Source organism: Eurytemora carolleeae, unplaced genomic scaffold (genome assembly GCF_000591075.1).
Source record: "Eurytemora carolleeae unplaced genomic scaffold, Eaff_2.0 scaffold163, whole genome shotgun sequence".
Lineage (NCBI taxonomy): Eukaryota > Metazoa > Arthropoda > Copepoda > Calanoida > Temoridae > Eurytemora > Eurytemora carolleeae.
Window position 1 is genome coordinate 234,785 of NW_019396644.1, and position 17,010 is coordinate 251,794.

At 31.1% G+C, this 17,010-nt stretch overlaps 1 protein-coding gene across 2 annotated transcripts in view; it reads left to right on the forward strand.

The window, feature by feature from the left end:
• Positions 1-15,070: 15,070 nt before the first annotated feature.
• Positions 15,071-17,010, forward strand: part of LOC111706783 (protein eyes shut) — a 50,493-nt gene continuing 48,553 nt past the window's right edge. For both annotated transcript variants that reach the window (XM_023479721.1, XM_023479722.1), the window contains exons 1-2: positions 15,071-15,844; positions 16,913-17,001. In XM_023479721.1, coding sequence (XP_023335489.1) covers positions 15,776-15,844; positions 16,913-17,001 — 158 coding nt within the window. In that variant the 5' untranslated portion in view covers positions 15,071-15,775. The remainder of the gene's footprint in view (positions 15,845-16,912; positions 17,002-17,010) is intronic.

The following is a 17,010-nucleotide window of genomic DNA, read 5'->3' on the forward strand; positions in this document are numbered from 1 at the left end:
AAAGTAAAGAAGACACCTCCCCATTACCAAACCAATATTGAATATCCATCATGCCTTTATTGTAATATACATCAAATTTTACCCCACCTCACTCCTTCACAACATTTATTTTCAACAAATATACAAAATTATTTTTCTTTAAAGTCATATTTTTCTCGCAAAGAAGGACTGCGTAGAGAGTAGAGATGGATATCGTTTGTGTGAACAAACAAAACTTTTGTTTACAAACGAAATTTTTCGTGAACGAATGACGAACGAATGACTTGGATCGTTAGGAGAAAGAAAAAATGACCGTTTTTTAAAACTAGGAAAAAGCCCAAACGAACGACCTAAAATCGTTCAAAAGATCTTGATCGTTCATGAACTCGATTTCTAAATCGTTCGTTCGATGAACTTAAAAAAACTACCACTTTTTTACCGAACGAACATATTTTAAACGAACGATTTAAAAACTTTTACTTTTTACTGAACGAACGGTTTTTTCGAACAAACTTTTAAAAATAGATTTTACTAAACAAAAGGTTTTTTCACACAAAATTTTTAAAAACAACCGTGTATTACTAAAAGATCGATTTTATTAAACGATCGATTTTACTGAACGATCGTTCGATGAGAAAATGAACGAAAAAGACGGAAAATGATTTCTTACGATTAAAAAGCAAACGAAATTGATCGTTTTAAACGATGAAATAACGATATGATAAAATAGGGGGTATTTTTAATTTTTAAAAGAAATGTAATTTTTTAACCAGAAAGTTCAAGTTCAAGAAATAAAAGGCTATAAATAATCTTCTATTTATTACTTTTTAGCCAATTTTTAGCCAAAAAATGAAAAGTTAAAAACCATAGGTGCATATTGGGTTGTTTATACAAATTAACACATGCGAAACAAGTTTTTGGTGGCATAAACATTTAATTAATTATTCTTGTGTTTGATTTGTTTTGAATATAAAGCAGAAACCTCTGGAATAGGAAGATCTTTAGAATCGGGGCTTTAAATAGTCCATGAGACACAATTCAGCTGTGCAGTTTGCAACGAGCCAATGCACTCAATTAATCAGTTAAAACGTGTCCAGTGAAACTATTTGTAATATTATTAAGAACACTATAGTATTGGTATAATTATAATATATAATATATAATAATATTTGTAATATTATTAAGAACACTTAAGTATTGAAATCTTAGTTCCTAACTGACCAAAACCTTAATTCTTGTTTGTTGTCTAAACGATCTATAATTTTCTCCAACCATTGTCCCCTAATCATCCCCCTTAATTCAACTAGGGAGACAGAAACTTTTAACCGCTCAAAATAACAAAACTGGGTTTCGAAAAATTCATTATATTTTTTAAGTTTTTGATTATATTATTATAATCAAAATAATATATTTATTATAACTAAGTAACTAATATCAGATCTGATCTTCGGTCAAAAATCTAAAACCTAGTTTCTAAAAATTAAAACCAAAAAGTTTCTAGCTCTAATAAGGGTAAGGCCGGATATTTAAAGAACAATGGCTGTCGTGAACAACGTGCAATTCGTAGTTTTAAAAATCAAGAAAAATATAAATAACAATATCCTCATAAACTGAAAACTTAAAAACAAATGTTAAACAAAATCACAGCTATGGCACTGCACTCTACCGAATTAATTTATCGATGTCACATGTTGTCTTTTTCACTGCTAATTTTTTTTTCATATCTAAATTCTAAACTGTTTGATTAAACCTCAAGTTTTGTTTACAGCGCTAAAAATCTCTTTTGATTTTATAAAAGAAATTAATTGTAGAACTTCCCCCTTCCCATCTCTCTTCCAATATTGACAAAGAAACTTGAGGGAAAAACGAACTCGCCTATCTTGATATGTTTGTGTGAGTATGTAAGATGGACGCGCAAAGGAAACGCGCGGAAGAGATTTGAACGCACGGAAGCAACTGACCAAGAGAATTCTAAATGTCCTTGTGAAGAAGCGCAGCATAACAAGGCGCGGCATGGGTGCGCCAGGGTTGGTTTTATCCTTCCTCTCCGCTCTCTCCACACTCATCCTTCATCCATCATCCATATACTCATCCTTTATCCATAATCCTTCATCCATATACTCATCCTTAATCCATAAACTCATCCTTCATCCATATATTCATCCTATTCCTTCATCCTTCAACCATATACTCATTCTTCATCCATATATTCACCCTTCATCCTTCATCCATATAGTCATCCCTCATCCTTCATCATTCATCCTTCATCCTTCATCCTTCATCCATATATTCATCCTTCATCCATATCTATTTGACTACTGTTTCCTCGTGTCCAAATGACAAATCATAAATATCTCAGCAAACTAATGATAAATCTTAAAGATGCATTTACTGATAATTGTTTAATTTATTATACTGTACTATTATGGAAAGGTTTCACTTAACACGATCAATTCTTGAAAAGTATAGAATGACATGTCGTCTTCTTGAGATAAATAACATTCATTCATGAACCAACGGTGGGGGGGGGGGTACCTTGCAGTAACTTTCTATAGTTTACTCTTTATTTTGACTGTTTCTTTCCAAAATGCCCCAACTGCTTGTATTTAGTCAACTGAACAAAAACAAAGTAAAGAAGACACATGTCACCTGTCCGCCTAGGAGGCATATATTAACAAACAAGTGTTGAAATCAGCTAAGCCAATTCTAAGTTTCTATATAAGGAGATGCAATTAATCTTGTCTTTACAATCTCCACCAAGATGACTTAATTATAAGCATAGCACAGTACAGAGATAGGGGGAGGGCTCCTCAATTACTCCCTCAAAAGCTAATTTTTACATTAGCATATTAACACATTTTGAATTTTATACTTTCATTGTTAAACTGAAATATACAGGGTTCAGACTTCTCATAAACCGTTAACTTGTTTCTTTCTTTGTCAAATCAATGAATAGTCAGATTGGAAGAATAACTAAATTATTGAGGCTCCTCTGGGATATCGTAGTTTTCAGATTGGTTGCGTATTTGCTGAATGTGATCTGTTTAAAACTTATATTCTTGTACCAAATCTCATATTATATAAGTTTGGTATAACTTTGACACAGTTTTATATCAAATTCTCGAGACAGGAACATTAGATAGAACTCTCGATAAACCCCTAAAGTGCTCTGGGTTCAGCCTATCTATACCCCCTTTCAGTTTTGTATTAAATGAATCCAGAAGCAAAAATTTCCAAGACTAAATGTGGAACTCCTAAGTTGCATATTTGAAGACTTTTCCCTCTTTAACAATTTTTAATCTTTACGTACGTTGTACATGGAATAATGATTATTCACTGTTCAGTGTTCACTGTACACTGTACACGCATTGGAAATACAGTGATTTAAATAATTTAATTTGACCAAAAAAGGTAATTTGAAATTTTAAAATTGAAATTACAAATTCTAACGCGGCATTGTTAACAATTATGCCGGAAGCTAAAATCTTACTGGGTGATCTTTAAAATTCAAAATAACAGAAATAATTACCAACATTTAGAAAGGAGCACTTAATTCCTTTAAAAAAATATTTTTTTGGTGTGCATCAGCCACCAATGTAATAGCTTATTTAGGTCAAATATTTATTTAGGTCCATATTTATTTAGTTCCATATTCATGCACGTCCATATCTATTTAGTTCCATATCTATGCAGGTCCATATTTATTTAGTTCCATATCCATGAAGGTCCATATTTATGTAGGTCCATATATTTATGCAGGTCCATATATTTATGTAGGTCCATATCAAATCCAGCGTTTGCTTACATTCCTCCATTAACGTGCAGTTCACTTTATTTTATGGAAATTACTCTTATATTCCTTGGTACAGACAGACTGAAATTTATCGTAAACAATTAATGTAACAGTTTTATTTGCTTGAATTTTACCAGTTTTTAATAGATTGTAAACTATCAAAGTTTGCCGGCAAGCTGTAAAGAGGAATAGGAAGGGATAGAAGAAGGGGGGGGGGGTTGAAGGACTCCCTCCCACTCCTCCTCATTCTACTTTTACTATCTCACAACTAATTTATTATTTATCAAAATTTGCTCAACTAATCTTAGAAAAGATTTTGTAATGAATCCTGAAAAGTTTTCCTTTTTATAAAATCCTTCCATCGATATATTATAAACAGGGATTGGCAACAGGACCCAAATTCTGCAGAACTTTCTAATATTGTATATTTAAAAATTAGTGACATATATGGCGGATAAATATCCTTGTTTAAAAAAAGTTAGATAACAAAATGTCGTCAATGAAAAATTTTGGCTTCTATGTTGGATTTAATAATCGTTGAAACGTCTGAAGAGCTTTTTATTTTTATATTTTTTGTGGAACTTCACATAGCCAAGCCCACAGGATTAAAAGTATAAATAACAAAATTAGGATTTTTCTAAAGGAAATAGATTTTTGTCACAAACTCAAAGGTACACATCAGGTTGCTTACATATGGGATTAAGACATTTGAGTTTGTGGCTTTATCTCTGAACATCTTCTCTTTGTACAGTATAAAACAAAAACAAAAAAAAGTTTGCGGATTTCATAATATTTTTTTGCGCATTTTCAAAATTTTTCAAAAATAAAAAACTTTTTAACATAAATTTTTAAAATTTTGATCATTCATAAACCTTCCCTGTGGTCACGTGAGGTCCCACAAAAAATTTGGGCCCGATCGGTTCAGCCGTTTTGACGTTTATTGGATACAAACAAACAGACAGACAAACACCAAGACAAGCCAAATTTATAAATAAATGTATTAAATGTATTAATCTATAGACTGCAGTACAATATATTTATAATAACTGCGCCATTTTATTGAAGATTCTAATCACCCATACACCTATTATACTTTCTCATTATGTTTATATTTTTTCTTCAATACTTAAAAACATTAAATTAAAAAGACATTTGGGTCCTTAAGTAGATATATATATCTTTAAAAAGTTATATGTGTTAAAAATGTATCATTCTTCAGTAAATCCTATGGATATGTTGCATGGGCCATCCGAAAAAGCTATATGTATTTTTTCCCAAAACGTAGAAATAATTTTTCTTCATGTTAACAGTATTTCAAATATAATATTTTAAAACCTAAAAAAACCTGAATAGGACTTATTCCTTCCATTTTTTGCAAGATCTTTGCACAACAAAAATATATCCGTCTGCAAAAATGATTGAAGAGTCCTGTTCTTTATTTTTTGAATAAACAAAATATGATGATGTTAGAAATATATCTATATGTTTATACAATAAAATAATATAGGATGGAAACCTAAGAAAAATAAAAATCTAAATGACGTAATTTAAGTGACTCTCCATATAGAGTGGAGTGTTCATTACCCAAAGATACCCTTTCAACCTTTATCTGATCAAGGATAAAGAGCCATTCTGGTTTCTGGTAGTTGTTAAAATATGTTGTTTAGTTGTAAATCATCAGGTTTAACACGTTTAAAGATTTAAAAACTAAAATATCTTCCTCATTGTAACTCCTTGCTGGAGTTATAACTCATTGCTGGAGTTGTAACTCATTGCTGTAGTTGTAACTCATTGCTGGAGTTATAGCTCATTGCTGGAGTTCTAACTCATTGCTGGAGTTATAACTCATTGCTGGAGTTGTAACTCATTGCTGGAGTTGTAGCTCATTGCTGGAGTTGTAACTCATTGCTGGAGTTGTAGCTCATTGCTGGAGTTGTAACTTATTGCTGGAGTTGTAACTCATTGCTGGAGTTGTAGCTCTTTGCTGGGAGTTGAAACTCATTGCTGGAGTTGAAACTCATTGCTGGAGTTGTAACTCATTGCTGGAGTTGTAGCTCATTGCTGGAGTTGTAACTCATTGCTGGAGTTATAACTCATTGCTGCTGGAGTTGTCTCATTGCTGGAGTTGTAACTCATTGCTGGAGTTGTAACGTTGTGAATCGAACAAACCACTCTTAAAATGAAGGGTACCATGTAAGTATTTCTAAATTCCATTTAAATTATATATTTTATAACTATATTTATTATTTATTAAAATAAAGGATACTCTAGAAGTACTTTTAATTTACCTCTAAATTATATATTTTATAACTATATTTATTGCTTCTAGATACAAATACATAATGAATAACGATTGTATTAAAGGATAGAAAGAGGATCAGAGCTGAAAACTTTAGAATGGTGGATATCGGGGTTAATGCTTAATCCACTCTTTTTCTTCATCTCGAGATTAAATATTGCTTGTTCTCCTCTCATTTTTAATCTCCAGATTAATTATCCGATCAGGATTAAGGATATCCCATTCTAAAGTTTTCAGCTCTGGTCTTCTCCAGAATCCTACGCTACTGATTTGCGGATTTTATAATCCTCTTTCGCGGATATAATCCTCTTTCGCAGATTTCATCCTCTTTCGCGGATTTCATCCTCTACAATATCTATCTATATACTTTGCTTGTCTGTTTGTCTGTCTGTCTGTCTGTCCGTTTCTATCCAACAAACTTCAAAACGTCTGAACAGATCGGGCCCAGTTTTTGTGTGTGACTTGTCCCAGGGAAGGTCTTTAGATGATCAAAATTTCAAAAATTTCGCTCCAACAAAAATCGATTTTGATTAAATTTTGAAAATCCAAGAAAAGTTTTAATAAAATCGGCTAACTTTTTGTTTGCTTTTGTTTTACAATGTATACAAAGAGAAAATGTTTACAATTGAAAAAGAAGATGGGCACGAAGCGCCTTAAAAGCCCTAATTATATATTTACTAAGACATAAATGTTTTAACCTCCTGGTGGGCGGTTGGCTCAATTTCAATATTAATGACGCGTAGAATCTGTAGTCCCTTTAAAGGGACCGTTCACTTATTTGGGTAATTTCGGGATAAACTAAATTGCTTATTCGGTATATTGATGGTCTTACTTTTCAAAGACAAATCGACTTTTTCTCCGGCCGCAGTTGTCTTTGAAAAGTAAGAAGACTAATACCGATTAACAGCTGATAGGCTGTTTAGTTTACCATGAAATTACCCAAATAAGTGAACGGTCCCTTTAAATCTTATATATAAAGTAAAAACTTAACTCGATCAATGGTCTCCAGAGTAACATTTAAACACACCGTCCCACTTCCATTAAAGAACAGTTGTGTAAAGTTTTCAGATTTATAAAAACTGACAAAACTAATGGACCTGAGTTAGAAACTTTTGAATAGAAGGAAATATTTCGAATCGATTCATGTAAATCTTATTTAATCCCCTAACAAGAGGAGTTTAACTCGAACAAAATACTGGTCAAAAGATCGCAGGTTTGACAAATGAAAGATCGCCTTCTGAGCTCGCCTGGGTTCACTCATAAGGTTCAGCTTTTTTAAAAGCTGAACCTTATGAGCTACAATTTTTTATCCAGTTTCGCGAAGGTTAGCGTCTTAAAAAAAATAAAAGTTCCAACCTCTCTTTGGAAAACTTTTAAAAGTTACAATAAAAAGTTTAAACCCTTCAAATCCTAAACCTTTTAAACATGATTTACTGATCCAATTCTTTCCATTCGGATATATATATATTTATATATTTCGGATACGCAGACCACTTAATGTAAAATATGAACAAAAAATGGAAATGTTCTTTTTGTTAAAAAAAGTCCACATGGAGGTACTCTTGCAAAAAAAAAATAAAACTTCAGGTTGCAAATATGTATATAAGAATTCGAAAATTAGAGTTATAGTGTTGAGTTCCTTTATAGTTTATATGTTTCAGTATTATAAATCTCTAAGTTTTTATGGAGAAAGCGTAATTACAAACAATCCTTTTCACCAGAAAAAGGTAAATCTTATAAATTTTTAAATAAAAGTTTAAAGAGTATCATTGTGAATCAGACATTATATTCTATAAATGGCAAGTTTCTTGAAATTTGGTCTACGTACACTCTACAGTCTCTTTAATGTTTACTAAATGTTGATTGTTAACTAACACTGTCCTAATACGTCATCGTAGAATGTAAACAAACCCTTTTCTCCCTACCTCATGTATACTGTACATGGCTCAGTAACATTATGCCTAGTTCCCGAATGCCTAGTTCGTGAATGCCTAGTTCACTATGCCTAGATTCATGAATGCCTAGTTCGTAATGCCTAGATAACATTATGCCTAGATAACACCATGCCTAGATTCATGAATGCCTATATATAACATTATGCCTATATTTCTGAATGCCTAGAAAACATTATGCCTAGATTTCATAATGCCTAGTCACCCAATGCCTAGATAACATTAGACTTTATTGAATGCCTATAGACATTGTCAAGCAATAAATAAATGATACTAATATAATTACATGATTTATTACATATTTTATTGGTCAAATTTTTGCCTATCATGGGCCATTAAGTAGAAATATAATCTGCTCTTGGCATGGTGTCAGAAGCATCAACAACAAACTTTAATCTTTCTCTTGCATCTATAACTGAAGTTGCACATTTTCAGAAAGTTGTTTGCGGATTTTTGTAAAAATGTTACCGGGTTGTATGTTTTTTTTTCTCTCTCTTTAATATTTTTATTTCTCTTTGAAATACATTGTCTAGGCATTCAATGCACTTTTTATGTTATCTAGGCATAATGTTATCCAGGCATTCATGAATCTAGGCATTGTGTTCTCTAGGCATTATGTTATCTAGACATTAAGAACTAAGCATTCAAAAATCTAGGCATAATGTTATCTAGGCATTCAGAAATCTAGGCATAATGAACTAGGCATTCACGAACTAGGCATAATGTTACTGAGCCCTGTACATGGTTACCCACAAAGGATGAGACTGTAAAGACGACCTTAAACTTGTTAAATATGACGATTCCAAGATCAATTAGGAATTCTTCCTTGAATAAAATCTTTTTATGGTCTGTTTAAAGATTGTGCAAATAAGTTAACAAGTTTACAGTTGCATGGAATCATCAAGATAAGGAATATCTACTTCGAGAGAACATTCTACACACCAAATCTGTAACATTGTATGCGTTTATGTTATGGTTTATAAGAAAAATAATACAATCACAGGGATCCAAAGGGTGGAACATACAGTGGAGTAAAACCTCAACTGAGCCAAATTAAATAGTTAAGTACTTAGGTTTTCAAACAGACACTGTTAGGATGAAATACTGCTGTGAAGAGGAAAAGATGGAAACAATCAGACAAGTCATATTCAAGCCATAGAGCGGATACAAGAAGAACAAGAAGAAGTCTTTAGAATAATACAACTTTTCATATCTATCTGGATCTCTGTGACTCTCTCTGATCTTATTTTATCTCGATATTGTAAAATTGTAAAAAACTAAAATTGCATTATGAATCATCAGTTTCATATTTAGTACAAGAATTTGAAAAGTTCAAATCGCTCAGAAATATAAAATCTGTATTACAATAATACAATAAAATATATAATTTTCATTATTACATACTCATTGTAATACCATAATACTGTAATATTGTAATACCATAATACTGTAATAATGTAATATATGTAGATTGTAGATAATATTCGAAGTTTCCAATTTCTAACGATCTATACAGATGTCTAAACTTTTAATTGTTTAACAGGGTTTGCCACAAATCGTTTTGGGACACTATGTTATGTTAAATGAGTGGTTGCAGGATTTAAAAGATTTTTCCAAAAACTTTCAAAATCTCAGATAATATCAATATTTTCAGCAGAAAAATTAGCAAAATTGATAAATATTCATTGAAATATTTTGCTTAACACCCTGTGAAAGATGGATTAGGATAATATATAAGTTGTGGTTTCTATGGTTAATTAGCTTCAGCAGATTCACAGATTATTGATCATTAAACATTTCACTGATGGATTCATATGATCTTTCAAGATTTTTGATCTTTCAAGATATATGATCTTTCAAGATTTTTGATCTTTCAAGATTTTGATCTTTCAAGATTTATGATCTTTAAGATTCATGAGCTTTCAAGATTTTTATCTTTCAAGATTTTTATCTTTCAAGATTTTTATCTTTCAAGATTCATGATCTTTCAAGATTTATGATCTTTCAAGATTTTTGATCTTTCAAGATTTTTGATCTTTTAAGATTTTTGATCTTTTAAGATTTATGATCTTTCAATTTTTTTGATCTTCCAAGATTTATGATCTTTCAAGATTTATGATCTTTTTAAGATTTTTGATCTTTCAAGATTTGCGATCTTTCAAGATTTTTGATCTTTCAAGATTTATGATCTTTTAAGAAATTTAACTTTCAAGATTTTTATCTTTCAAGATTTTTATCTTTCAAGATTTTTATCTTTCAAGATTTTTATCTTTCAAGATTTTTATCTTTCAAGATTTTAATCTTTCAAGATTTTTATCTTTTAAGATTTTATTTTCAAGATTTATGATCTTTCAAGATTCATGATCTTTCAAGATTTATGACCTTCCAAAATTTATGATCTTTTATGATTTCACGGAAGGATTTATGATCTTTCATTTCAAGACACATTGGCAGAAATATCTAAATATCAAAGATAAATAATTGAAAAATATAAAAATAAATAAAAAGATTATTTATGAGTTTGATTGATGCATGAGCTCTTTGCATAAAATTTGTTTAACGATTTATTTGTTGTTTTATTACTGGTAATTTCTGGTAATTTGACATTATTTATGCATGAAACCATGCTCCATGTAGACAGGGCGTCTAAAAAACATTGGAAATAAAACCCTTACTCAGTTATTTGAAAATACACAAAATAGCCGATATTTTATTTAGAACCACAAATTCATTGTGCACGGTCTTACGCAAAGATCGAGCAGTATTTTGCCATGATTACTCATTTTTAACTTCAGCATCAGAAGCTTTATTATATCATAATTTTTCTTTTTTTACTTTAATAAATGTTTGATAAAGTGAATTTTTTCGCAACATTTGCGCATTTTTTCCCCCGAAATTGTTGCATTTATTTTTTCGCGAAAATTTGACATTTTTCGCGAAATTTTACGAAGAAAAAAGAAAAAAATTTCAATTTTCGCGAGAAAACGAAATGTAAAATATTTTCGGCCAACATTTTTTTCGTTATAGTACCTCCGCAAACAGATCTTCTTGCTAAATAAAAAATCAAATCAAATAAAATAAAATAAAATCAAAAATTTTAAAAATTAAAAATTAAATAAAATAATAAAAGACCAATTTACACAAAACACAGACGCTCAAATACATTAAGATTTCCTTATTGGTTGCATTGTATAATCTGATTTGTTTTGATTGCTTGAAAATTAAATCCAACAGAATTTATAGTTTGAAATATCTAAGGTCTCCGACGTTGGGTTGCAAAGATATAGGGATTAGAAAACTTGAGTTTGTGACAAAGACTCAATTCCTTTAGAGAATCGTCCGATGTTTATTGGGACTCTCCGTATAAAATATGAAAAAGATTTATTTTATTTTTAATATTCTAATTATGTATTCATGCATGTAGAAAAGGGAATTATGTCATTATCAACACATTTTTATATTTCGAGGCAGCCATGGACAATTTCATGAATTGTCTAGCTCATCATTTTATTTTACAGTCACAATCTTTTAAAGGGATTGCAGTCGATTTTAGAAATTTAAAATTAGAATAATAAATTTAAAGAATTGTTCATGATTTTAAATTAGATTAATAAATTCAAGGGATTGTTTATGATTTGAAATCATATTGATGAATTCAAGGGATTGTTTATGATTTAAAAGTAGATTAATAAATTCAAGGGATTGTTCATGATTTAAAATTGGATTAATAAATTCAAGGCATTGTTCATGATTTGAAATTGGATTAATAAATTCAAGGGATTGTTCATGATTTTAAATTGGATTAATAAATTCAAGGGATTGTTCATGATTTTGAATTGGATTAATAAATTCAAGGGATTGTTCATGATTTTAAAATCAGTAAAAAAAAGACTACTTTGATTGGAGCTTGAATCTTTAGGTTAAAAATGAATATGCTTGAAAAAAGGGTTATATATATTTACTAACGTTCTAACGTCAAAAAACGTTCTTAAAAATGGTCCAATTATTATTCCAAAACAGACCATTCCTAAATTCATATTCTTTTCTTCATATTTATACTCTCCTTACATATCTGTTAAGCTACATCCCCTAATTTTTCTTACGAGCCACACTTTCCTCACTTCTCTTCCGAGCCACCACACTATCCTCACTTCTCCTCCGAGCCACATTCTTCCCTTTACTTCTTTCCCTCGTTAATCGGTTAGTTGGATGTTCAACGCTTAAAACAAGGTAGGTTTCCATTAATAAATAATTCAAATACAAGTATTACATGATAAACATCAAATCTGGATTCTCATCCAAGTTTCTTTAATTTTGGTTTCTATTGTAGTTCTGCCAATTATTCTCCATGATTACAGTTGAGTTGCAGGATTGCAGAAAAGTGCATGGAAAGCCTCTGATTGCATTCCTGACCTTGAGGATTATGTATAGAAAGAGAACCCATGAATGATTAAACTGCATCAGGCTTGAACTGCCTCCATTACGACGTAAATCAGGCAGTGCATGAAAGCATTTGACTTAGTTTATACCTAGGCTTTAGCTTATTAAATAGTTAGCTTAGTTTATACCTAGGCTTTAGCTTATTTAATAGTTAGCTTAGTTTATACCTATGCTTTAGCTTGTTAAATAGTTAGCTTAGTTTATACCTAGGCTGTAGCTTATTTAATAGTTAGCTTAGTTTATACCTAGCCTGTAGCTTATTGAATAGTTAGCTTAGTTTATACCTAGGCTTTGGCTTATTGAATAGTTAGCTTAGTTTATACTTAGGCTTTAGCTTATTAAATAGTTAGCTTAGTTTATACCTAGACTTTAGCTTATTAAATAGTTAGCTTAGATTATACTTAGGCTTTAGCTTATTAAATAGTTAGCTTAGTTTATACCTAGACTTTAGCTTATTAAATAGTTAGCTTAGTTTATACTTAGGCTTTAGCTTATTAAATAGNTGAGTATGGATGGTTTCAGTTGTATCCCCTATCCCCTTATTTTCCTATAATTCCCCTCCTTCTTTAAACTAGGTTATTTCCTAAAGTGTTTCCCCTCCTGTTTTTTTCTTCATTCATCCCAGTACCATTTCATGCACAAACTCTTTCATTCCAACAAACTCATGCTTTACTTCCTTTCCTTCCTTTCATCAAACTCATCCTTTCGACCTTCCTTTCAACAAACTCATCCTTTACTTCCTTTCCTTCCTTTCAGCAAACTCATCCTTTCCTTCCTCCCAACAAACTCTTTTTTCCTCCCTTCCAAAAAACTCATCCCTTCTCCCTTTCCAAGAAACTTGTCTCCACCCCACACCACCCCTTTATTCATGCTGAACCTTTTCTTTAAAAAAAAGTTGATGATCAAGTTATGAATATTGAATATTGAATATTCAAAATAAATGCAATTTTAAACTTAAATTGCCCGATATTGGTACTTTTTGCAATAACTTAAGTATGCAGTGTGAACGCTATTTTGCACGTGCAAAGTAGACAAATAAATATTTTGTGGCCGATAATTAGGCCATTATATCATTATTAAAATTAATATTAGGATCTTGCAAATAGCTATAAGTGAGAATTTCAAGCATACAATGTCTACTAATTAATTTTGAAAGTACGGTAATTTATTGAAATTGCATTGTACACTGTACAGTTCATGTTCATGGAATATTAAATGTTCCAAATGAATTGTACAATACTAGAAATTCAAGGCGCTTAGCGCCCTTCTTTCTAGCCTTAGAGGGCGCTTCGCGCCCATCTTCTAAATTAATTGTGAACATGTTCTCTTTGTGTACATCGTAAAACAAAACAAAAATAATTCGCGGATTTTCACAAAAAATTTCGTGGTTTTTCAAAATTTTTTAAAATTTAATGACGATCGAATTTTGATTGAGAAAAATATTTAAAATTTCAATCATTCATAAACCTTCCCTGGGGTCCCTAGATGTCCCACAAAAAATTTGGGCCCGATCGGTTCAGCCGTTTTGACGTTTATTGGATACAAACAGACAGACAGACAGACAAACAAACAAACAGACAAGCCAAATTTATATATAGATATGTTGTGCATTACAATGTTTCTTCTCTTTTCCTGTTTTCTTATCTTTTTCAAACTTTTCACCTTTTTATCCTGTTTTCCTTCAACCAATCTTTCTTTTCTTATTCTTCTTCATTTCTGCCTCTCTTATGTTCCCTTTATTCCATCTTTCATACAGTGGTAGGCCATTATATCAATACAATGAAGACAATTTTTTATTTAAGTTTTGATTGTCAAGAAGCATTTTTTTATTTATAAGTTTACAAGTAAAAGAAAGGGGAAACTTTTTTAATAGACAGCTTCTCTTGACTTCTATGTGTATCCATGCTGTTTATAATTCAGCTTAATATAAATCTAAATTGAAAACTTACGTCGTCTTCATTGTATTGATATAATCGCCTACCACTGTATATTATTTTCTTAATTTATTTGAATCCCCCTCACCTCTTTTACTCAATATCTTATTTTAATTTTCACTTTTTCTTTATTTCTGTTTTTTTCTACCATACCATTTTTCATTGATCATTATCCTTCATTTCTGTTTTTCCTTCTATCCATCTTCTTTTTTAGTGTCTTTATTTCTACCACTCTTAAATGTTACCTATCATACCATATTTCTTTGATCATTAACTTAACTTCTCATTTTCCTTCTATCTTTCTTTCTCTGTTCACATCTTTCTTTTGTTACCCTGTATACATTCAATCTCTATATTATCATTCTCATTAACTTAGATTTTTCCCTTCGTTTCATTTTCCTTTTTCCATGGGTCTTTATTTCTACCGCTTTTTTTACCCTCTTTACAGCTTTTCTTAAAATTTTCTATTGATCTATATATGCCTTCCTCCCTTCTACTCATCTTCCTTTTTTCATTAATCTTTTTGTATTTCTCTTTCTCCATATTCTTGTTCTCAATTATTTCTTTTTCTCTTTTCCCCTTTTCTTGTTGTCAAGTATTTCTTTTTCTTTCTTCTCTTGTTCTCAAATATTTCTTTTTCTCTTTTTACCATTTCTAGTATTCAATTATTTCTTTTTTTCACTTTCTCTTTCTCCCTTTTCCAATTTACTCTATCTCTTTCTCCCCTATAACAGGTATCCCCTGTTATCTGTACCTACGCCTTCTTAAATCACGAAACAGTTCTAAGTTGTGAATAACAGGGAATGTTTAGGGTAGTGTCTAGTATCCTGGGACCACTTTAACTTCAGATCCTTTCCACCACGTCTAATCAATTTCTTACAAACTTTCAGATTCAGGACAATCTGGGGATATCAGTTAAACTGGATACCTGGAGCTAACAGTGAACCTACAGCTAAATTGAACCTGGAGCTAAAAGTGAACTTGGATATGAGTTAAATTTGAACACAACTTATCATTTTTGTTATTATATTTGGATCAGTTGCTACAAGTTATAAGACCTATTAAAAAACTAGTAAACCTAACAAAACAAAAACTAGAAAATACCGATCCAAAATTTAAAAACATGGATACAATTCTGTAAAACTGAAAACAAACCAGTAAACTTTGATAAAGATTATAGATACCGGGATACAAGATACTTGATATGTGAGAAACGTTGAAATCATGAAAGACTTTAAGTAAGAAACTAAAGACACGTTAATTAGCAAAAACCTGAATGCGAGCCTGTCAGCTACCTTATATGGGAGATTTCCGGAGCAGAGTTTAGAATAGAAAGGATTCCGTCCTGGAAAGGTTTAGGTTGAGCTTAGTGTCCAGTATGAAGAGTTTAGGTTTTCTTCTCCTTCTTCTCTCTCTTCTACAATATGCTGGATCTGTTCCGCATGAGGTAAGATTATTAATAGGACCGTAGACGTAATCAACATCCATTTGTTGATTGGCATGTACGATTTACAGCGGTACTCTTTAAACCTTTGTTTGATCAAGATTAAATAAAATATTCTTGTTTTATGCCAATAAGTGTTAATTTTCAATTTCGGGTTCTCCAATCTTCATGCTCAGATGAAGGTTTAAATGTTGCTATTGTGAATCGTATACGGCACTCTACAAATGGAGATTTAGTTTAAATCACGGTTAATATGCACTCCCTTTAAACAAACAAAATATTGGTACTTGACATGACAAATGAGACACTAGATGTTTGATCTATGAAACGTATCTGGTATCCCCCCCCTCCCAAAAAAAAGCTTCCTCGACTGAAAACCTTTCCACAAATAAGTGATACCTTACAAATTTATGGACGTTTTGTCAATTTTGGCGTTATAAAAACAATATTTCACTTATTTCAAAATAATAATAAGATGCAAGATTTGGAATAAACATAACTTACTGATCCCTTAAAGATTTTTCAAACGGCCAGATTGATCGAACCTTGCAGTAATCATTTCTATCGCATTTTTGAACTAATTAGAAAAGATTTCAGGGTAGTTTCCTCTCTGAGACGATTTACATTGCACAGAACATGTATTTCGAAATGCTAAAGTAAAAAAAATAAAATTTTTAAATTCAAGAAACAAGAATAAATATTGAGCAAGTAATTATGAATTTGCTCGTCCTAATTATAATTAAAGGGACTGTTAGCAAAATTTCAAATGACCCTACAATGCAAAGATGATTATGTCCGATTAACAACGATACCTTTAAAAGCTTTGTCTAATCAAGAATGAATTATATATCATTGTTTATAACTTTAAAACTGATTCTTTTCATTTGCGGGTTCTGCGCAAAAGTGCTTATCAGAATTACACACTTTTCGACTCAGGAAAACGACTTTATCTTTTCATTTTTGATAAGATAAAGGTTTCAATAAAATACTGTTGTAAATCGGACATTGACACCTTTGTATGGAGGGTTACTTGAAGTTACGCTTACAGTCCCTTTTAAAGACGACTTTTAGAGCCTGGAAGAAGGTGAGAATCCTTGCGTTCACGCACCCTGTGCACACGGAGTATGCGTTCAAAATACAGATGTGCAATCAGGATACAGGTATATAAT